This window comes from Parus major, chromosome 14 (genome assembly GCF_001522545.3).
Source record: "Parus major isolate Abel chromosome 14, Parus_major1.1, whole genome shotgun sequence".
In the NCBI taxonomy this organism is placed as follows: Eukaryota; Metazoa; Chordata; class Aves; order Passeriformes; family Paridae; genus Parus; species Parus major.
Genome location: NC_031783.1, coordinates 12,695,640 through 12,717,828, shown reverse-complemented (window position 1 = coordinate 12,717,828; position 22,189 = coordinate 12,695,640). Strand labels below are relative to the sequence as shown.

The 22,189-nt window shown below is 54.4% G+C and overlaps 1 protein-coding gene across 1 annotated transcript; it reads left to right on the top strand.

Moving 5' to 3' along the window:
- The first annotated feature begins 3,753 nt into the window (after positions 1-3,753).
- Positions 3,754-18,143, top strand: MMD2 (monocyte to macrophage differentiation associated 2). Its single transcript, XM_015643370.3, has 7 exons — positions 3,754-4,156; positions 15,548-15,629; positions 16,250-16,410; positions 16,496-16,570; positions 16,838-16,939; positions 17,228-17,297; positions 17,759-18,143. The coding sequence occupies exons 1-7, from the start codon at positions 4,110-4,112 to the stop codon at positions 17,960-17,962; spliced, it is 741 nt and encodes a 246-aa protein (XP_015498856.1). The 5' UTR covers positions 3,754-4,109; the 3' UTR covers positions 17,963-18,143.
- Positions 18,144-22,189: the final 4,046 nt, after the last annotated feature.

Here is a 22,189-nt window from a genome sequence, read left to right as displayed (position 1 = left end):
AGTAATGGATTCACATTGGAGGGGGAAATAGATACAGAAGGAATTCTTCACTGTGGTGGTGGTGAGGCACTGGAACAGGTTGCAGATGTTCTCCCAAGCCTGGCAGTGTCCAAAGCCATTGAACATTCTGGTCTAGTGGATAACACAAATTGCAGGGGAAAAAAAACCAAAAAAAACAAAACCAAATCAAATAAAGAAAAATCGAAACAAAAACCCCCACCCACCTGGAACTGAAAAAGCGATTACTGGAAACAGGATCAAAATCAAGGGATTAGTACAGAAAAGGGTGTTATAAATGCATATCATATTACTGGCTTTTCGCAAGTATTATAATGAATATTATATGTATAAGATTAGAAAATTTAGCTGTAATAATATAGTCTTCTTTATTTCTGTTATTAATGAAACTTAGAAATAGTGGTATGTTAACATGTATGTTAAGCCATGACATAGCATTAAAACAAAAACTACTTTTGTTTGTGTAACCCAAAGACTGAAAAAACAGCTGGAGATCTTTTTATCTTTTGTAAACTATCTTATCCAGATGAAGACAGCAGTGACCAGAACTCTGTGGGGGGAGGAATTTATTGCATTTCTGGTATCAGGGAATGTAAATCTCGACGATGCCAAGAGGATTGATCTGTTGGGAAGGGGGCAAGAGAAAACTAAAGAGAAGAACACCAAAGATCCTAAGAAGAATGTATGAATATGTATGAGAATTTATGGATATGTAGTAGGGTTCTGTTTTTAAGGGACAATCCTTTGTAAGGTGTGCTCTCTTGGCTGAATGCAGAGACACCCGACCGTATCTGTATGCTTTATTTTTTTTTCCTAATTGTATTTTTATTAAACTTTAAAAATCTATAAAAATTACCTGAATCTCATTTTTCACAAGGGCAAATCTCGCAAATACGAGCCACCAGGCGTTGGGTTTGTGCCTCTGGGGCCAGCTGGCCCCATGAGTGATGCTCATGGAGCAGTGTGGAGTGATGGAGCCTCCCCCTCACCAGCCTGCGAGGCAAAAGGACCTCCAGCTGCTGGCACGGAGATCCCTCCAAATGCCTTAAACCCAAGTGGCCGTGCCTCAGCTCCCTGCTACCCTGTAACCACCCTGCCACGTCCACCAGAGCCAGTCCTGTCCCCCACACTGTGCCCCACAGTCACCTCTGCCTCCACTACACCTGCCGCCAGCACATCCATGTGTCCTGTAGCTCTTTCTACCCATCTAAAGCTTCTTTTCTCCTGGGGAGACTTTCCCTGCTGATGGCAGATTTTAGTCTCAAATTGTCTCTTTTTATACCTGTTGGCTCTGGCAGTTTCACGTGCAGGAAACTGAGATTTCCCTGTGGAAATGGGATGACAGCGTGTGCTGCCAGGAGAGCCCAACGCTGCCATCTCTGCAAAGGTGTGGATGCTCCCACTGTTCACTGCTGGCATCCCCTCCCTCAGGGACAATGCACAGAGGTGTCTGCAGCTGTGGGAATCCTGCAGAGAATCACAAAATATCCTGAGATGGAACACACACAAGGATCAGAGTCCTGGCCCTGCACAGAGACCCCAACAATCCCACCCTGTGCCTGAAAGCATTGCCCAAACGCTCCTGGAGCTTTGGCAGCCTTGGAGCTGTGTTCATTCCCTGGGGAATGGAACCTCTGTGTTCATTCCCTGGGGAGCCTGGGCAGTGCCTGACCACCCCCTGGAGGAAGAATTTTTTCCTAATATCCAAACGAAACTTCCTCAGACAGCTCCAGCTGTTCCCTCAGGTCCCGTCACTGATCAGCAGTGAGAATAGATCAGAATGAAGGAAGAAAACATCCCTGGGCTTCATGAGCCATTCCTCATCTAAAGGAAAACTCTGCAAACCCCCTCTGTTTCGGTGATGTTAAAAAAAACCTGACTGTATTCAGGGTACCCCAGAACACTGGAATTTCTCCTTAACACCCTCACAGTTTCTCAGACCTTTGCAAGGTGGGGAGTGCACCAGGGATGGGAGAGGAAAGAAAAATAAGGTGGGCTCCTGGGCAGAGTACATGAGGAGAGCTGCTGTGCAGGGAGGGGACACATCCCAGTGGGGTTCAGGTGGTGTGAGCGTGGACATCTCCACACCCCACCTTGGAGCAGCCCCTGGCTGCCTGTGCTTCTCTGTCTGCCAGGTTTGGAGGTGTTGCTGGGGCTGGAGCCATTCCCCAGCACGATGCTCCAGGCTTTGGTTGCCATAACAACTGGATTCAGGCTTCAAAAATAGTAACTTATTTTTCATTCAATTTGCCTTTTGCCCTCTGAGATGGATCTATTTTGGGATGGATGGATTGCTTCAGGTGTCCCTTGCCAGCACTCTTGGCTGTGGGCTGGGGGCTTTGGGGATGGGGGCTATTTTGTAAAATGTGGTTTGTCGTCCTTTCTTCTTCCTCTCCTCTTCAGGCCCAGAGAACAGGTACAGCAGGGCACAAGAATCATGACATAGGCTCTGACAGAGCCCATAGTCTGGGGAGGGAATATGAAATAAAATCTTCCCAGCTAAGTGGCAGAGCGTGGGAGAGGTTTTCAGAGATGATCTCACTCTGCATCTTAGCTTGGACCTGCCACTCTCAGCCAGGGCTTGGCTGTCCCAGATACCCTACTGAAGATGGGGTTTATTTTGTTGCCACCATCCTGGTCCCCATTGGTGTCTTCCATCCACAATGGGAATCGTGCAGGAAGGCTGAACCTGCTGCTGGCTCCTGGGGTGATTCTTGTGTGCCGTGGGGATACCCCACAGTGCAGCTGCACCTGCAGCATCCCCTGAGGGACTGAGCTGCTTTTTGGAAGGAGTTGGAAAGGGTGCCAGGATTAATTCATGCCTTGAATTCCTTCCTTTTTTGTCTGCTTTGACTTTTGGAAGATGTATGTGTGCTCGATTTCCCATGGAAACGGCTGTACGAGCACAACCCTTCCCGTCAAGATTTCCTCAGCTGTTCCACCTTCAGCATCACCATGGCTTCAGGGAGGAGAGGTGGTGTTGGGGTGAGCAAGACTCTGCTCCTCTGGTTGTTGCCCACCTCTCCTTTCTTGTCCCTTGGCTGCTGGCCTGAGGGTGCCTGCAGCCCCTGGCACAGCGAGGGCAAGGATGACGCCCATCTGCCCCCAGACAAGTCCCCACCATCTCTTGTGTCCCTTCTCTGAGCTGCCCAACCTCAGATGTACCTCGGGATGTCACCTCCTGTAGGAGCCTACCTGAGGGATGCACAGGAGGGAGAGGTGAAGGCTTTAGGGAGGAGATGGGCTGATTTTGGGGTCCTTAATCCTTGCCTTGCTGTTGTGCTGCTTTACCCCCCTCCTCCCGAGCCAAGAGGGATGATGGAGTTGTGCCCCCACCCAGTGGCACCACTCAGCGATGGGGCTGAGGCACAGCCACCCACCCCAGCTGGGGCCCCTGGAAAAGAATGGGGAAAAAAAAATCATTAAAACCAAATAAATATAAGCAAAGCCAAACAAACCAGCTCCTTGGGGATAGCGCTGCCCGGGGTGGGCAGGGATGCTCCGAGGACCCTCGGGGGGACCCTGTCGTGGGCAGTGGGGCCGTGGGGAGCAGGTGGGTATCGGGGGAAGCGGGCCGACTGCCGGCACTCGGCGCTCTCCCCCTCCCCGATGCTTTAATCACATTTTCAATTCAAATCTGCTGCTATTTGATCCCCCGGGGGTGGCAGCGGGGAGGGTGGGGGATATTTTTAGCTGTGCTTAAAGCTGCCGGGGGGCGGAGGGAGATCGCGCAGGTTGCTGTGGCCGGCAAGAGTTGGAAGGGATTCCCCCCGTACCCCCCTTTCTTTTTTTCCTCCTCTTCCTCCTCCTCCTCCTCCTCCTCGTTGCACATCTGAGGGCGGCAGCGGGGCTGGCTCCCCGCTCCCGGAGGTCGCCTTTGTTTTCCCCGTGTCGCTTCTCCCGAGCAGCCGAGGGGGCGGGAGGGGGCCGGGGCCGGGCTGGGCTGTGCCCGGCTGGGCTGGACCGCCTGCCCTTTCTCCTCCTCGCCCGCCGGAGCTCGCCGAGTTGGTGCCGCTCCCTCGGGCGGCGTTTTCCCCCCGCCCCGGGGCTGAGCAGCCGCCGCCCCCCGGGACCCCCATGGCACCGCCGCGATGTTCGTGTCCCGGCTCCTGGATTTCCAGAAGACGCGCTACGCCAGGTAAACCCGTCCGTGCGGCCGTCCCCGACCCCCGGACAGCCCCAAACCCTCCCCGGGCTCGGCTCCGCTGGGATGGAGCCCGAAAGGACCTTCGAAAGCTGCTGAGCGCCTCAAAGCACAGGGCAAGTGCGGGCTGGGCTTTCGGCTACCTGCTTTCCTGCATCCCTAAAGGATTCTCAGCATCCTTGGGAGCCTTCGCTGCTTCTCGCTGGGTCTAACTTCACTGCTGCTCTCCCGCTGCCGGGGGAGCAGGATCCTGCCTTCCCGAGGGAGCAGACCCTGGCGCTGGCTCCGAACCCTCCTTGGAGGGATCATTGTGCTCCGGGGTCCCGCTGCACCCAGGTGAAACCCCCTCGGGGTGGCTCTTCCAGCCCGGACCCGCAGGCTCAACAGGGTTCTCATGGGATGCACTGGTGCTGGATCCTTCTCTCCCCTCCATGAAATCCCCAGGGAGGTTTCCCAGCAGCAGCTAGGACTTGTTTTAACAGCTCAGGTGTAGCAGGAAACCTCACGGCGTTACCTGTGCAGGGGGAAACCTGAGGATTGCTGAGCACAGGTCAGAGGGCACTTGGCCACACGCGCTGCTGCGGGATCAGATGTGGCCTTTAGGAGGGAGCTGGCAGGTGACACGGGGACAGCATCTGCCGGCAGCCCTCTGTCCCCCGGGTGGCCGGGATGGGTCAGATGGCACCGGGTGCTGCACAGATGGGGACCAGGGAGCTGCTGGGGGTGCTCAGCTTTGCACCGAGGACACGCTCCCAGCTCCCTGGGACTGGGCTGGGGATGTTTTGCTGCCTGCGTAGGGTCCCACGGAGCTGGCACAGCTCCTGCGGGCATTGAGCTCTGTGCTGCCACTTCCAGACTCCCAGTGGTCCTGTTAGGGGCAGATAGCAGAGAAAAACTTGTGTGAAAAGAACTTGTGATAGTGTTTCTCGCCTGTTCCAGGCGGGATGATGTGTGAGAGGTGTTTGTCTGGGCTGGGTAAGGACAGGAGACCATCCTCCAATCCCCTCCAACCATCAGCTCCTTTCCTTCCAGCTGTCCCATGGGGAAAATCCATGCTTGCATCTCCAAAAACCTGCCTGAAAGGTGGCCACTTGCTCAAAGACCGTTTTGATGCTGTAGCTGCCTCCTGATAAGCTTTGCTTGGGGGAGAGGCAGGAGGCACCCAGCAGATCTGCACAACGTGCCTGGTACAAAACCTTGTGAAAAATGGAGAATTCAAGACTTTTCCCCCCACCTCTCAGCTGGCATGCAAAGGACAGAGCTGGGGGAAATGGAGCTGAGCAAAGCTCTGTACCCCCCAGAGCAGGAGGCAAACCATACCTTTACCCCATGGCAGGGGGGCAGAGGGTCTTTGGGAGCTGGGCAGCAGATCAGGGGCTGCTCCACTGACACCAGCCTCCCCCAGCAGAACCCATCTGCCAACCTGTTGCTTGATTTATCCTGGATCACCTCCAGCCTTGCTGTGGTCCTTTCTGGAGACAGCTTGTTAAATGGGATGAGGCACTACAGGGAGCCGTGCAGGGACGGTGCCCATGTGCAAGGCAGGGGCTGTGGGGCACGGGAAGGGGCAGATCCACAGGGAATCCTCCAGCTCTCACTGTGTGCCAGGGCTGGAAGGGGAGCAGCAGGAGATGGGTGCTCCCTTGGCTTTTTCACCCCAAGAAAGTCCCCAGCACGTGTTGCTAACCCAGGGCTTCCTGTATCATCGCAGAGATCCTCTTAGCCCAGTGCTCAAAAATAACAGTGGGATAATCCCCGTCACCCCCGCACTCCGTGCACACCAGCTCTGCTCTCCATGGAAATTCTCTGCTGGGGAATATCCCAAAAGAAACCCTAAAGCTGCTTCTTCCTTTGTGCCAGGGATGCTCTTTCAGCTGAGCTCTGAGGTGGGAATTGGGGCAAGCAGGAGCCAGGGGACTCATGGTGGCACGTGTCCTTCATGGCAGCAGAAGCATCTCAAATCCTGTGTTCAGTTTGCACTACAGGAAAGATGTTGGAGTGCTGGAGCAGGTCCAGAGAAGGATAATGGAGCACAAGTCTGTTAAGGGGAAGCTGAGGGAGCTTTGGAGGGCTCAGCTTGGAGAAAAGAAGGCTCAGGGGGGACCTTCTCACTGACCACAACTCCCTGACGGGAGGGTGAAGCAAGGTGGGGGTCAGGCTCTGCTCCCAGGGAGCAAGGGACAGGATAAGACAAAATGGGCTCAAGCTACACCAGCTTGAGTTTAGATTGGATATTAGGAAAGATTAAAACAGGCTGCCTAGGAAAGTGGCTGAATCACCATCCCTGGAAGTTTTCAAAACCCATGTGGATGTGGCACCTGGGGACGTGGTTTAGGGGTGAACATGGCAGTGCTGGGCTAATGGTCTGACTCCATCTTAGAGGTCTTGTCCAAACTTAACAATTCTGTGATTCCATCTTGCAACATCTTTCCAGAGAATGTGGCCTTGCTTATGGTGTTCCTTGAAAAAACAAAAAATATCAAAGTTTTCCTTGTGATGGAAAAGCCTGGAACAAGCTTAATTTTTTTTTTTCATGTCATTTTATCTAATTTTGAGTGAGGACCAAGAAGGGAGGAACTTGGCCGTTGATACATCCACCCAAAGGAATAAATAAAACAGTGTGGTGATGAAAGACCTGTTGTGTGAGAACAAAGTGATCAAAGAAAAGCAGTGATCAATGTGGGAACGTTCTGTGAACTGCCAGGAGAAAACTCAGGGCTGGAGGGTCACTAGGCTGTCTCCAAATCCCTCCTGGCTGGGTTTTGGAGGTGCAGAGGGGAAGGAAGCAAAGGGAGGAGCAGGGTGCAAGGCAGTGCCATTTGAGCACTAAATGGTTATAAATGAGAAACTCGGTGGTTTCTGCTCTGCTGTGGGGCCCAGGAGGCTCTGCCATCACTGACACCATGGAGAAATGGAGTTTCAAAGCACAGTTGCTGCAAGGCTTTCCCTGTCACTCACAACCTGCACCCTGACCAGCAAAATCCATCTCCTGCCCGACAGGCTGGGTTTAACCAGGACACCAGCACAGCACAAAATGTGAGCAGATGTGATTCCTCCTGCTTAATCCTGCACTCCCCCTCCACCCTTCCTCCCAACTCACCAAAACAGTGTTGGGTTCCTCCCAGACCAAGGGATCAGACCAAACTGCACCTTTATCACCAGGCTCATTGGTCAGGTTACACTGACCTGGTAACCAAACCCTCCTCACACCTCACCACCAGCTTTCACCCTGTTTTGGCCCAGTTTTAACTCAAACATGGTCTGGTCCTTCCTGCCCACGTAGCTGCCATGGGGCTGAGTATCTCCCTGTGGGGACACTGAATGCTTCCCAGACTTTGGGCATCCAGAGCTGTAATTGGAAGGAAACATGATTAATCAGGGAGCTGCTGTATCCGGCCAGCTTCAGCATCTCTGGAGCAGCAGTGGAGAGGGTTTTGCTGGGAGCTGCAGGGCACTGAATCATCCTCACAAACTGATAGCAGCTCCTTTGATTTGTTCATGTAAAAGGCTCCAAACCTTGCTGTGTTTGCTTGGCTTGCCCTGCATGGAGTAACACAAAGAAGAGCAGATGGGAAAATCCACATTAATGTCTCAGCCCAGGAGCAGGGGCCTCTGGGGGGATCTCTGTGGGTGCATGGTCCAGGTTTGTCCTCACCTCCCTGTGCCTGCAATGCAATCATTGCCACCTCCTCACCAGCATGAGGGGATGGAGGTCTGAACTGTACGCTTGCTTAAACCCAAATCTTCTGAATTTGGGGAAAGGCAGCTGGGAAGACCTTCCTTGTTTCTCCCTGCACCTGTAATTATTGAGCAAGGAGACATTCATCAACAATTCCAGCACCTCTGGCCAAGATAGGAAGAGGAGAACCAGCAGGAATAGGGAATGTTGGGGTGCTCAGACCCCAAACACAAGGAACCCACATTGGGGAGACCTGTTCCCCATCGCTTTGCCATGAAAACATGAGCAGCCCTCGCCTGCTCCCACACACTCCAAGATGCTTCCCAAGAGCTCTGCTTTCCCCACAGCCCACGTGGGATGAAGCAGTGAGAGGGGAAATGATTTCAGTGTTGATACCACAGCCTGAAGCTCCTCGAGGGGCAGAGGGGCCGCACATCTTGCAGGCACCAGCCCCATCAAGACCTTTCTGTCCCCAGCTGGGCAGACAGAACCCCCTGATGCAAAAGGCACTGCTCCAAGAGATGGGGAGGCCCCCAAAATACCTGGGAAAACCAGGATCAGCTGATGTTACCAACCAGTTCCATGCTGGTTGCTTTGTGGGGCCAGGTTGACTCAGATACCCTCTGAAAATGGCACCAGGAGTTACCCCATGTAGCTCAGGGTGCATAACTGGAGCCAGGCATCGAGGACAGGCTCAGGTGGGGGCCACCACACTGAAGATGTGCATAAATGGGCAAACCAAGCCCCATGCCCTGTGCTTTTGGGGGAAGGATGGTCTCTTGGCTGCCTGGGAAGCACATGATCTTTCCCCTCCTTCAGCTGGTGTTGGATATCAGCCTGATGTGATTCTTTGGCACAGTTTGCTGTGTCCAGCTTCACGAGGTAGCAGCCAACACATCCCATGGGAAATTCAAGCCACTCTCCAGCACGGCAGGTCAGTGGCTGTGAGAAATGGGGCTCTGCCAGGACTGCTCCTGGGCTCGCCTCCCTCCTCCTCCTCCTCCTCCCTTCCCACACCCCCAGCTCCCCAGCGAGACAAAGCCACGCGAACAAATACAACTCCCAAAGAAAGGAAGGGAAAAGAGCACAACTTATTCCAGTCCTTCCCTCCTGAGGGGTGCCTGGCTGCAGCTGCACGAGGAGTTTTGTTGAGTCCCCAGTGATGCTGCTGCCAGGGGATGGATGCTCAGGGCTGGGTCAGAGAAAGGCAGAAGAAACATGGCCAAACACAGATCAGGTCTCTCCAGGTGTGACAAACTCAACATTTTCATGCAGTGGGAGTCCAGGGCCTGCTGGGCTCTCTGTGATAACACTGCAACCTCTCATGATAACACGATACCACGGTCTTGTGTTCCTGGTGGATGAGTCAGATACCACTGAGTTGAGCCAAGCAATGCTGACCTTCAGGAGAATTTGGAGTCAACTCTGTGCTCCTGTTCGAGTTTACAGCCCAAGTTTGCTGCTGCTGAGCAAAGGATTTTATGCAGAAAGGGATCATCAGGTCAGGGCAAGGAGCTGCCTCCTCAATGTGCTGAGCAGCTCACTCACTGAGGCACAGCAGCGTTAGACACATCCCTACTCTCTGTTGTAAGTAATACTAATGGGAATCTTACTATCTGCATGCTTGGCTGGTGAAGTACATGATTTTCCTTCTGTGCCTTCGCTGTCCAGAGGCATTTGCTGAATAATTTACAGATATGATTTGTACTTGAGCCGCCTCTGGAATTTGGAAGCAGAATCCAAATGAAAGCCTGGCTGTGTCTCTCAGGCCATGCTGTGGGGAGATTTTATGAACCTGGGACACGGTCACCTGCCTGTGTATTTCACAGTGACAGCCAGGGTTAAAGGCTGGGGAAGCTCCAGCCCTCAAACCATCCAAATCTACTGCCAGCAGGCACAGGATCCAGTGGTCACGCTCACTCCTGCCCACCTTGGGCTGTTGCAGTTAAATAGGCAGAGCCAGCTCAGGATTTATCCCACTAACTCCTTGCTCAAGGCAAGGCAGCAAGGAACATGCACAATGACTTTCTGAACAAGAAATTAATGAATAATAGAGGGTTTGCAGTTCTGGAAACAGTCCTTCCAACATTCACAAAACACCTGGGACATCAGAGTCATTTTGTGACTAATCAGCTGTTGTTGGATGTCTCATGAGTACCAAATGAAACAAGAAGTCCCAGCTCAGAAAGTAATTTGGGAAACACTCACCAATCCCATCTGTTGTGAATAAACAAACAGCTCTGCTGTGGTTGCAGGGTCATGAATCGCCTTGGAAGAGTTAGAGATACCATCTACATAGAGAGCTGGGGGGAAGAAGAAATATCCCTGCCCACTGGGTGGGAATATGGACAATTAGCACCCTGTTGGGAATTACTGCTGAGTTTCCACCACCAGCCAAGCCCTGCTGGGTGTATATGGGCTCTTGTGGGTGCAGAAATGGTCAATGCCTGCATCCTGCATGGCTTGGAGCCTCCTGCGCTTGTCCCTGCTAGGCTGAGGAGCAAGAAAGGAATTGTGTATGCCCTTGGTGTGTCCAGGGGAAGAGCAGCATATTCCCTCCTGCACCCTCTGAGGCAGCAGGATGTGTCAGGGGGTTGCCTCCTCTGTCCCTTCTCAGGGGACATCAGTGCCTGTGGCTCAGAGCCAGGTACAACACGGACCTGGCTGAGCACACGGTCCCTGTCTGGGAGCATCTCTAAGTCAGCACTTGCTCATTGTTTCTCAGGGCATGCAGGCTGTGCAGGGCAGGGATGGTCTGCAGCCAGCCCAGGGTGCTCACACACGTCATGGTGCTGGGAATGAGCAAAACTGGGATGGGAGGAATGAGGTGATGGGTGACAATTTGATCTGCTGCCTGTTTTGAAACAGGGAAAGCAAGGTTTGCACCAGGGGGATCTGGGTGGGTTACTCCAGAAATCTGGTAATCTCCTAATTTACCCATGAGAAAGGTATGGAAATGTTGGCTTAGATAAAATACATTCCATTTCCTGCTCGCTGCCAGCTCCTTGGGCTAGGAAGTGTGACAAAAGAAAACACTGAGTTGTCCTGCCCCTCTCCCAGGGGATGGGCTGGAGTCACAAGAGGGGCTCATGGACAGGTCTGCCCCATCTCCCCTGGCCCAGGAGCCGACCCCCAAGCTTCCAGCGGGCACAGCTCAGCTTTGCCAGGCAGCAGCACCGTGGGGAGCGTGCAGGCACTGAGCAATGGGCATGGAAGGGAGGTTTCAGCTCCCAGTGGGTGCCACGCACGTGCAGCGTGGGTGGCTCTGCAGATGGCAGTGCCAGGCAGCCTCGGTGTTCCTGCCTCCCATGGCAAACGTTCCCACGTCAATGGGCAGGGAGGAAAAGCAGGATTTTGCGAAGCGCTCCTGGGCTGGATAAAGCAGTAAAGTCTGGGGGATGTCCTGGGCTCAAGGTGGGCCATGGGAGTTTCCTCGTGGTCTGAGCCCTGTGATGGTGTGCTGTACACAAAGAGCAGCCAGGCTCCACGCCAGCACACACCGCTCCCCAGGACCCAGCTAATTACAAACCACAGAGCAGCTCAGGGCATTGAAGCCTCTTACCAGGGATGCAGCTGGAGCGTGACCAGAGTCCGGATCAGAGGCAGAGCACTTGCCAAGCCCCAGCTTACGGGGATGCCACCACAGCAGCTCCCACGTGAGCACGAGCCCAGGACCAAGCCCTGACATCTGTGCTGGGTGTGCAGCCTGAGCTGTCAGAGCAAAGCCAGGCCATGCACTGAAGAGTCAGAGGCCAGTCTGCCCTGCAGGGACTCATCTGCTCCATCACTGACACCTCAGGCATCACAACACTTGTTCTACCAAGGGACAACCCCAGCAGGACTTATCACTCACCACTGCTGATCCAGAAAAGCCTCAAGCCTTCCTCTCTGACCACCATCTTCCTCTGTTGCTTTAGAAGCAGCTGTGACATCCAGTCACAAGAGGAAGGAGAAATCATCTCACCTTGCAGCCAGATCCCAGGAACTTCCCAGCAGGGAGCACAGCTTGGAAAAGCCCTTGTCCTTGGGCAGGAGGGTAGATGCATAACAAATCCATCTCCACAGGCTTTAGGCCAACTCCTGAGCAAGCCCAGCCCTTTTATAAGCCATTTTCAGGTGAAACCTGTTGAGGTGAGCTGCTCTGGGAAGGTTTGTATCACCTTGGATAACCTTGGACTTGCTGACTGCTCTTTTGTCCCCTTGGCACCCAGCCCACAGTGCACAGACACATGCACAGCCTGATTTATGGCAGGGCTGGGGAGGGCAGGTGTTGGGCCAGCTCTTTCCAAGGGCAGAAGCCCAGCTCACACCTCCCCATCCACATCTTAATGGTGATTTTACACCCTCCTCACATTATCCACCCACGGCTTGCCCAAAGGATGTCAAAATTGTTATCCTCACTTGGAGAGAGGGGAAAGGGGAGTGAGAGGGACATGAAGAGATATGGCAGAGGCCAACCAGGGAGTTGGGTCAAAAAGCAGGGCTGAACCCCATCTGTCCCAAATTGCAGCCTGGCTTGGGTCTCCTTCAGGGCCATTCCTCACGTGTGCAGGGACAGCTTTCCTGCAAGTGTCCTGTGGCTCTGCTTGGTGAGCATGGAGTGGCTGGTTCAGGTTCTCTTGGTGCCCTCAGGAGAGCTCAGATGGTCCCACGTGAGCTCTCCTGAGCAATAATCTAACTGTATCCCTTTCTTACCTTCTTCCCACCCCGGCAAAAGCAAGAGCCACACAGATCTGCATGATTTTTGAGGCTGGAATTTTGTTCTTGGATAGAAGTCTTTTAAAAACCCAGTAAAAACCCCTAAAGCTATATTACAAAAACCCCAACCCAATAGAGTGGGAGAAAGAGCAGGAGAAAGGAACAGGCCTGGGAAGCCAGCTCTGTATTTTGCCCTGGTGCCCAAGGACAAGGGGCTCTTTGTTTCCCTGGCCAGAGCCTGCTGTACTGGCCCTTTTCAGGCTCCCTCCCTGGGAAAGGGGCCAGGGGAAAGCAGGCACAAGCAGGGCAGGCAAAATCCCTGGGGCTGCTGTGAATAACCCCTGGTCAGACCCTCAGCAGCCTCCCCTCTTCATAGAGGCAGTTGTAGGGAGTCTGCCAGGAGCAGCACCGGGAGGAGAAGGTGCCCGGGAACCCTTTGGCTCCCTGCTTCCCACACCCCATCCCTGGAAATGAACATGCTCCTGTTCCTGCTGCTCAGCTCTCTGTGGGCTTCTCTGTGTCCCTTGGACTTTGCCATCCTGGAACACCTGCTGAACTGCACTGGAGCACCCAGGGGTGTGTAAACACCTGCTTGTGGCTGGCTGAAAGAATCACAAGTGCTCTTTCCAAGTGTATCCATCTGTCTGTCCAGGCTGGACAGTGCTTTCAGGCTGGGTTCTGCACACTGCTGTGGCAGCTGTCTGCAGGCTGGGGATGCTGCAGTGCCCTGCCCTACACCCACACCAGTGGGCACAGGGATGACACGAGCTGGTCCATAAAATCCCAGGAGGATAGGAGGGGAAATGGCCTCTGCACACCTGGGAAATAAGGTGCAGCCAGAGATTTATCCTGCTTTGCCAGGAGATGTGCAAACACCAGCTGATCCCATTTCTACAGAGCACAGAGGACCACAGAATTGTGCCAAATTAGCCCCAAAACACAATGCAGGTCCCAAAAGCGGGGTTCAGGTTTACCCAGCACGGTGCAGCCAGGTCCCACATCCGTGATGTTCCATTTCCCACCATCCACAGGATGATGCTTACTGGAAAGCAGGGCAGGAAAATAAGAGCAATCTCTCCACAGGTCAAAAAAATGTTCCTCCTCAAGGCTATTGTCCCTCTGAGAAAAGCAGGAGTTTGTGGTGTCTGGACTTCAGGAACATAAATGCTCGTCAACCTCATTACATGGGGATGGCTTGGGTGGCCCTTCCCAGCTTCTATTTGGATATTTGCACCCCAGGGACACCTTCCCAAAGGGTCTGGGTGCCCCCCAGCCCTGGGGAGGGGGCTGTGGGATTGGTTCTATGTTGCTGCTCTGAACAGCACCAGCCAGAGCAGAGGGGAGATGGAGCAGGCTTTGTTAAAATCAATAAATTCAAGGAAAAGGCCTTGAATGTGTTTCCTCAGCAACTGTGACGTCACGTGGACGTCTGGCCTCCCCTTCTTCCCCCCCTCCTTCTTATTATTACAAGGGAAAATAAAGGGAAGCAGACAGTGAAGGGGAGCTGGGGACAGTCTCCTGGCAACACTGGGGACAGCACCATCCTCCTGCCAGGGGGACATGGCTCCAGCACAGGCAGCCCTGCCAGGCCTCGTGGCTGCACTGGTGGCATGGGGAAGGCATCCCTGCTGTCCCTGGGGTGGAGGTGATAGTGTTCTGGGCACAACCATGTCCCCAGGGATGTCCAGCTTCTTCCCAGCCCTGCTGTGCCCAAATTTACCCTGTGTGAGTCCTTGGTGAGCAGAGCAGTGGGGGCTTGGGGCCTGCATTCCCCCTGTAAATTGCAGACATTTTTTGGTGATGAGGACGGTGAATGTCTCCCCACAGTGCCAGGGTCTGGCAGGAGGCATGGCAGGGCAGGGGACAGGGCCACTCTGTGGGCTGTCACTGACACCTGCTGGGTGCCCCTCGCCCTGTTGTGGCTGTACAATTCCCCCCACACCAAATCCTTGTCATTTGAGCTATTTAACCCACCCTGGCTCAGTTTTAACAGGCAACAGCTCAGGGAGTGGGGCCAAGCAGCTGGGAGGTGGCAGAGGAGTCCACACAGGCGTGGGTGGCTTGGGGACAGGGAGAGGGGACTTTTCCAGCCTTTCCAAGCATCCCAGATGGAGGCATCCCCCTGTGCCCAGCAGCAAGGTCTTGCCAGCCCCTGAGCCCCTTTGCTGGGCTCAACTCAGCTGTGAAACGCCGCAGATGGTGCTGGAGCTGGGGGCAAACAGGGTCACAAAGCAATTAGCCCAGGTCCTGCCGAGCAGCCCCGCTCAGCTCGGCTGTCCTGACCTGAGCCACAGCAGGAAAAGTCCTAAAAACCCTGATTCTCTGGACCAGGGCAGGGACCCCCTCCATTTCCCTGTTCCTCATTCTCTTTGCCAAGCCTCCAGTGCTGTCTCCTGCCAGAAGAGGGTGGTGAAGGAGGCTTTGCTCGGAGCTCTTGTCCTGGATGCACATTTAATTTGTTGTTACATACCCAGCAATGGAGTGACACTATTTTTTATCTCCGTGTGTTGGCCCAGCAGGGGAAATCAATACATTCCTGTGAATGCCAAAAGCAAGCTGATGTCTCCTAAGACTAAGAGAAACAGAAATAAAGATGCAGGCTCCCAAGGGAGGGCAGTAAGCTTTCCCTCACAGCAGTCTGTGTTGGGATGTGCAGCCCTGGGGATAGATGCAGGTGGTACCCAGAAACCAAAGGCACTGCAGGGATACCCTTGTTGCTGGGGCTCTTCCCACCTCTGCCCACAGCAACTGGTAGAGCTGGCTCCTGCCTTCTGCTCTCCCAGGAGCTGCTTCAGCCTGAGCCATGGCTGAGCAAGACCTGGGGACCTGGTACTTGGGGACAGCCAGATGGACACGCTGTGCTCTGGTGGCACTTCTGCGGGGCAGCTGGAGCAAACTGAGCCATGCTAGGGCTGCAGGTGGGGAGGGGGCCTGTGCAGACCCCTCCAGAAGGGTTTTGCTCCATCCCTGTCCCCTGAGTGTGTTTCTCTCCCCGCTTCTTGCTGCAGGTTCATGAATCACCGTGTCCCGTCCAACTGCAGGTACCAGCCCACGGAATACGAGCACGCAGCCAACTGTGCCACCCACGCTGTGAGTCCCTGCCCCTGTCCCTGGGTGAGGGAGGATGGTGCTCATCTCTCTGGGGATCCTCAGGAACCTCAAGGGACACCTAAAAACATCTGTGTTCAGCCCTGGAGCAGTCACTGGGAGTCTGAGGGCTGTGATGAGGCAGAGGTGCTCCTGGGGATTGGGATGTTCTCCCTCCTTCTGCCCTGGGAAGTTGATATGCACCTCTCTTGCTCTTACCCTCCGTGGCCCTGTGTCCCTGGGGAAGCTGGCTGAGGGCTTGGTGGGGCAGGTGTATTTTCAAAGCTCCCTGAAAATGGATTGTTTCACAGCAAGAACTGTGACAGCTGCCCATGGGGCTGCAGTGGGAGGGACCTCTCCCCCCATCAGGGTTTCTTTTGGGAGCTGACAGTTCCCACTCTGAGTCCAGGGAGATGACTCAGAGACAATCATCCTTCTTGTGCCTTCCTCCTCCTCCATACCTTCTGGACAAACTATTTTGGAGCTGCACCACGCAGGGAGGGACCCTGACTGTCCCTTACGGGTGGTAGCTTTGACCAGAAGCTAAAGAAACACCTAAAAGGAAAAGTGGAGGCTGTTCAATGGAAATGCAGAATCAAGAGTGAGTTTGCTTCCCCTTCCAGTTCTGGATTCTGCCCAGCATCCTTGGCAGCTCCATCCTCTACATCCTCTCTGATGACCAGTGGGAAACCATCTCAGCCTGGATCTATGGCTTTGGCTTGTCCAGCCTCTTCATTGTCTCCACCATCTTCCACACCATCTCCTGGAAGAAGAGGCATCTCAGGTATTGTCCTGGATTGCTCAGGGCTTGGGAAGGGGGAGAGGGTCCAGATGCCCCCAGTGCTGTGACCCATCTGTCCATCCTGCAGGACTGTGGAGCACTGTCTACACATGTTTGACAGGATGGTGATCTACTTCTTCATCGCCGCGTCCTACGCTCCCTGGTGAGTTGCTGGTGGCTGGGGGCCTTCACCTGGCCCCAATGAAGGGGAAAAATCATCCTGGCTCCAATAAATAGAGTTTCCCTCTCTGGCTTTGCTTCTTCTTGAGGCTGTACCTTACCTCTTTCCACAAAACCCTCACCTCCTGTAGATTCCAACCTCCTGAAGCTGAAGTTACAAGCTGGGAAGACCCTTTGGTGGGACAGCCATGGGGGTGAGGGAGTGAGCCCAGCCCAGGGTGCTGCCTCACCACAGCCCTGGCTCTTGCAGGTTGAACCTGAGGGAGTTGGGTCCCTGGGCCTCCCACATGCGCTGGATCATCTGGATCATGGCATCCATCGGGACCGTCTACGTTTTCTTCTTCCACGAGCGGTGAGTGCCTGCAGCCAGCCCCGAGCTGTGTGGGACCTGGGACACGGAGCAGGGATGTGCTGCCGTGAGTTCCTTCCTCCACGTGGTGGCACCAAATAAAAAGCCAAAGGCCCCAAACGTCTCCCAAAGTCCCAAGTGCCTGGTCCCAAGCCAGTCCACACATGAGGACATGGGACCTGCCGTGATGGCACTGCCACCCCTTCCCCTCTAGCACTGCTGTGGAAATAATGAGTGTGAAACTCAACCTCCCTGTGTCCCTGCTCCAAGCTGCCTCTCTGTCTGCTGCAGGTACAAGCTGGTGGAGCTAGTGTGCTATGTCATCATGGGCTTCTTCCCCGCCTTGGTCATCCTTTCCATGGTAAGCCAGTGCTGGGGAGCACTCGGGCTCAGCGTGAGGGACAAACCCCAGGAGGGATATGAAAACCCAGAACAGTTTGTCTCCAGGGGCTTGGTGCAGTCCCCAGGCTGTGTGAGGGGTAAAGCCATCCCTGGTACCCCGTGGCTCACCTTGGTTTTGCAGGTTCTTTGGGTGCCCAGCAGGCACCACCTGCATCTCTCCCAGATCTCCTGCCTGGGCCCCATTGTTTGGAAATTGTAGGATTACAGAATCATAGAAAGATCTGGTTCAAAAGGGACCTTAAAAATCATCTAGTTCCATTTCTCCTGGGCCTGCTGGGTCCCTCCTGACTTGCTGGAGAGGAGGAGGTAGCAGAAGGCAGAGAAATCCAGAGCTGCAGCTGGACAACCCTTCTGCTCTTAATGGGGTGGTGGGGAGAGGGCAGACGCCCCTTGGCCTCACTGAGCATTGCCTGCTCCCAGCCCAACAGGGACGGCCTCCTGGAGCTGGTGGCCGGTGGGTTCTTCTACTGCCTGGGCATGGTGTTCTTCAAAAGCGACGGCCGCATCCCGTTCGCCCACGCCATCTGGCACCTCTTCGTGGCCATCGGAGCTGGCATCCACTACTACGCCATCTGGAGGTACCTCTACCAGCCCGGAGCTCTGGACACCAAAACCTCCCGGTAGAAGCCTTAAAGACATTGTTGGTGCCACCTGGCACGTGGGGACACAGAGGGCAGCGGGGACACAGCCTGCACCGTGGGCTCGCCCCAAAGCACCCCCTCACCCCATGGACAGCAGCTGCTGGTGCCCTTCCCGCACAGACAGGAGAGCCCAGAGGTTGATTTTAAATGCTTTTCTTTTTTAACCTCGGGAACTGTTTATTTTTTTAGGCAAAGGTTTCAGAACACAGTGACTGACTGGGCTGTGGGTGATAGGGGAGTGACCACTCCCTGGGAGCTTCGCTCACTCACCCACTCTCGAGCGTCCCACAGGACTGGGAACCTTGGCCCCACATGCCCCTGGCTATGACACCCTGGGTTTGGCTACTGGAGTCCTTAGTTTGGGCCACTGAGGGCACTGGAGGAGTCAGGATGAGGGGAGAGACCCAGTGGTGGAGAGGGATGTGGTGACATCCCTGCACCACCCGGACTGGCTCCTAAATCATCCCAAGTCCTGTCAGCACTGCCAGCTCCGTCCCAAGTCCTTGAGGGGATGGTCCATACTCAGCAAGCCTTACAAGAGATTGAAACTTGAATCTCTTCCAGGGCATCCCAGTCCCTGAGCACTGGGAAACCCTTTCTCTAAGCCAATATTAAGTGCACAACTCACTACATCCCTGGGATCCCCCCATGGACATTTTCTCCCTGGTTTTCCTCTCCAGCCTCGGTGCCAGTGGCAGCCTGAAGCACAGCCCTGCTCCCAGGCCCTGCTGCACGTGTGCCTTCAGCAGGGAGCAGAGCTGGGATCTGGCTCCTGGCATCTCCCTGACTGGAGGTCAGCCCCTCCATTTCATCCCTTTCTCCTCGAGGGAGGGAAGTGAACCTCCTTGGACTGGGATCACGGGGCGAGCTGTCTTCCCTGCTCCCATTTTGCTGATGAACCTACTGCTCATCAGATTTAATTCCACTTTTGGAAAGATTTCTGGCATTTCCAGGATTGCTGCAGGGCAGGAATGCATCCACACGAAGCCTGGATGTGAGCTGGGACAGAGAGATCCTAGTGATGCTCAGTTTTAAAATGCCTAACCATGGCCACAGGCCAATGAGACGTGGAACATCCATCCAGCAGAATGGGAAAACCACACCTGATCCTGCCCCCCAAACACCCTGACAGAGCTGCTGGAGCCAAGGAGGGTGTGGTGTGTGCTGGGCTGTGCCTGCACCTTCCCCATCAGCCCCCAAAAGAATCAATCACCTCTTTTTGGCCTTTGATTAATCACAGCTTCTGGCTTGATGTGGCAAGTGAAGGAGATCTGCTGCCACCATCCCACATCTCCTGTTTCTCCAGCAGCATTCCAGGGAGCTGGGAAGAGCTTAGGGCCCCCCAGCCTGTGGCACCCCGGGACTGGCTCTCCAGGGCTGTGCCATTTTGCAGCAAATTACCAAAGAGGAAGCATCTGGATACTCACCCCCTCCTGATGTGCTGCCTGTGGTTGCCAGGATGGCAAAAATATCCGGAGGGTTTTCACTTCCATGGGCAGAAGGTTCCTATAAAAGGCTCTGGGAGCTGTACCCAGCACCCCAGCCTGACTTGAGGCTGCTGGGGGTCAGTGCCCAGGGCACCCCAAAGCAGCTTTTGGGCTGGGGCTGCCCTTGGGGTGATGGGTGGTCTTAGGGATGGGGGTGAACGAGCTGGTGTGAGCCCAGACTCTGCTGCTGCCTCTGCCCAGCCCTGGCCCTGCCACCTCCTGCAGATGGAGAGGTGGAGAAGGACAAGCTGTGAGTAACCAGCAGTTGATGGAGCATATCTGGGGTTGGAATAGCGGGATACAGAGGTCCCAGAATGGGAGATGCCGTATTTTCTGTCTGGCAAGTCATTACCCTTCTCTGTGCCTCAGTTTCCCCATCTGAAAAATGGGGGCAAAGACCCTGACCTACCTCACAGGGCTCGTGTGAGGACCCTGTGATGCACTTGGAGGGCAGTCAGAGCTTCACAAACACCTGCTTCAATTTTCACTGAGTCTGGGGGAGCAGGTTCCCAGAGCCACCGTGGGGCACGGTGACAACCTCGGCTTAGTGTGCCTGGCTCTCCTCCCTCTCTGTCACCAAATCCCACGGGGAGCCACCCTGGGGTCAGACCCTGCAAACAGCAGTCCCAGCCACAGGCAAATGTCCCCAGGCAGGAGCTGGGGATGCCCAGGGACCACCAACGTGTTTTGCCCATGGGCTTCATCCCAAGGGATTTATCTCAGAAACTGTTTTGCCATTGTGGTCTTTTGGCCCTAAATCTGTCCCAAGGGCTCCTGAGGCACAGGGAGGTTCCAGAAGGACCTTTCTGAGGTGGCTTCATCTCAGTCTCCCGCTGAAAATCCAGGGCAGGAGAGATGCCCAGGCAGGAATGGATGGTTGGGCTCTGTGGGGAACATCGCCACCCTGCCTTCAGCCCGGATTTGCAGAGTGAGCTTCTCTGTAACTGAGAGGCTCCCCCTCTTCTCTTGTTCCTAAATCCTCCCCTGGCAAAGCATGGGGGACACAGAGCAAGTTCTTGGATTGTCCTCTATTTTATACTAATTTTAAATGACTCATAACATTCAGGGTGTTTGTGGAGGAGGGCTCGAGGGATCTTTTTAGCATCTCATGTTTTCACCATCCATCCTTGTTCAAGCAGTATTTTATATTTAACACAGTATCGGGTCAAACACAAACAAATGTAAGGAAGATAATGCTAGTGGATATTATTTCGTGTGGAGTAGGATTGAAATAAAAACTCAAGATACCTCACTCTTGCCTGCTTGTTAAATCAAAATTAGTTCCCCTGCAGCATCTGGAAATAAACTCATTTTCTGTCTGACTCATCCCACATGGTTTTGCTCCCTGGTGAGGAGAGGAGCCACTCAACCAGCTGCAGGGTGCTGGGATGCTGAGCACTGACTCACCTTGATGCAGGGATGGCATTGCCGGCTGCTGAACAAACAAACAAACAAATAAATAAATCAGTGAGTTTGCTGACGGTGCCCCTGTGCCCAGAGGTGCTGGCTGAAAGACTCATCAGCATCTCATCACAGCAGCTTCAGCACAGAGCCTTCCACGCCTGCTCCAGCCCTGCCATTCCCTCTCCTCTGTGGCTGAGTCAGAAGTCGAGGTGTGGAGCCCCAGGGCGGGCACTGGGGGGGATGAAGGATGCCAGAGCCACGGAGGAGAAAATCTGTGGCAGACTGGGCAGAGGGTAAGCACAGCTCACTGCTGATCCCACAGAGGGGAAACCCACCCAGCAGCTCCCATCAGGCTCTCCCGTGGGCACTGGCTCCTCTCGGAGGGGGAGGATTTACCTCAGTGCTGGAGCTGCCTGCCCTGGCCTCTGCACATCCACTGTCTGCCCTCTGCCATAATTACACCGGGCTCAATTCCCCCAGGCTGCCACGCTCAGCGGCTTTCCCAGAAAGCCAGGAAGGGTTCCCTGCTTCCAGGGGCAGCTGAACTCACCCCAAAACCTGACCCACAACTTCCACCTCGCCCATCATTTCTTTGCTGCTGGCAATTGGGCTGGACTGGGAGGCCTCCTGACTTTGCTTTGGTGCTGTCATTCCCAGAGGGTGTCTGGGTGGTGGAATTGCTTTCCCACCCAGAGCACCCCTGGACAGGGAAACACCCCTTTACCAAAAGGAGACATTTTCACCAAGGAAAGCAGAGCATCAGTGACCATCTCAACTCGAGCAACTGCCCAGGGCAGTAACGATCCATCCCTTCATCTTTTCAGGCACCATTCTGTGTGCAGCCTCAGCAGTCTCCAGGTCAGCTCTGGAGCTGGTTTGATAAAACCTGTTTGGCCAAAGCCAGCCTGTGCAGCTGAGGTGCTGCTGCCTGCAGAGCCCTGCCTGGCTCGCTCCTGCCATTTTCATAGAATCCTAGAAAGGCTTGGGTTGAAAGGAACCTTAAAGCTCATCTTGTTCCAACCCCTGCCATGGGCAAGAACACCTTCCTCTAGACTGAGTTGATCAAAGCCACTTCCAACCTGGCCTGGAACACTTCCAGGGATGGGGCAGCCACAGCTACTCTGGGCAACCTGTGCAGAGTCCCTCTCCATCTTTCTTGGAGTCCGTTTAGCCACTGGAAGAGGCTCTAAGGTTTCCCTGGAGCCTTCTCTCTCCATCCTGATCACCTCCAGCTCTCCCAGCCTGGCTCCATAGGAGAGGTGCTCCAGCCCTTGGAGCATCTTCACAGCCTCACTCCAGCAGCTCCACATCCTGGCCTT

Bases quoted from the DNA above. Each gene is read 5' to 3' on its own strand.
- MMD2 (XM_015643370.3), top strand. From the start codon at position 4,110: ATGTTCGTGTCCCGGCTCCTGGATTTCCAGAAGACGCGCTACGCCAG. The intron at 4,157-15,547 runs GTAAACCCGTCC...TTCTTGCTGCAG, and splicing joins CAGAAGACGCGCTACGCCAG to GTTCATGAATCACCGTGTCC. The intron at 16,411-16,495 runs GTATTGTCCTGG...TCCATCCTGCAG, and splicing joins TGGAAGAAGAGGCATCTCAG to GACTGTGGAGCACTGTCTAC.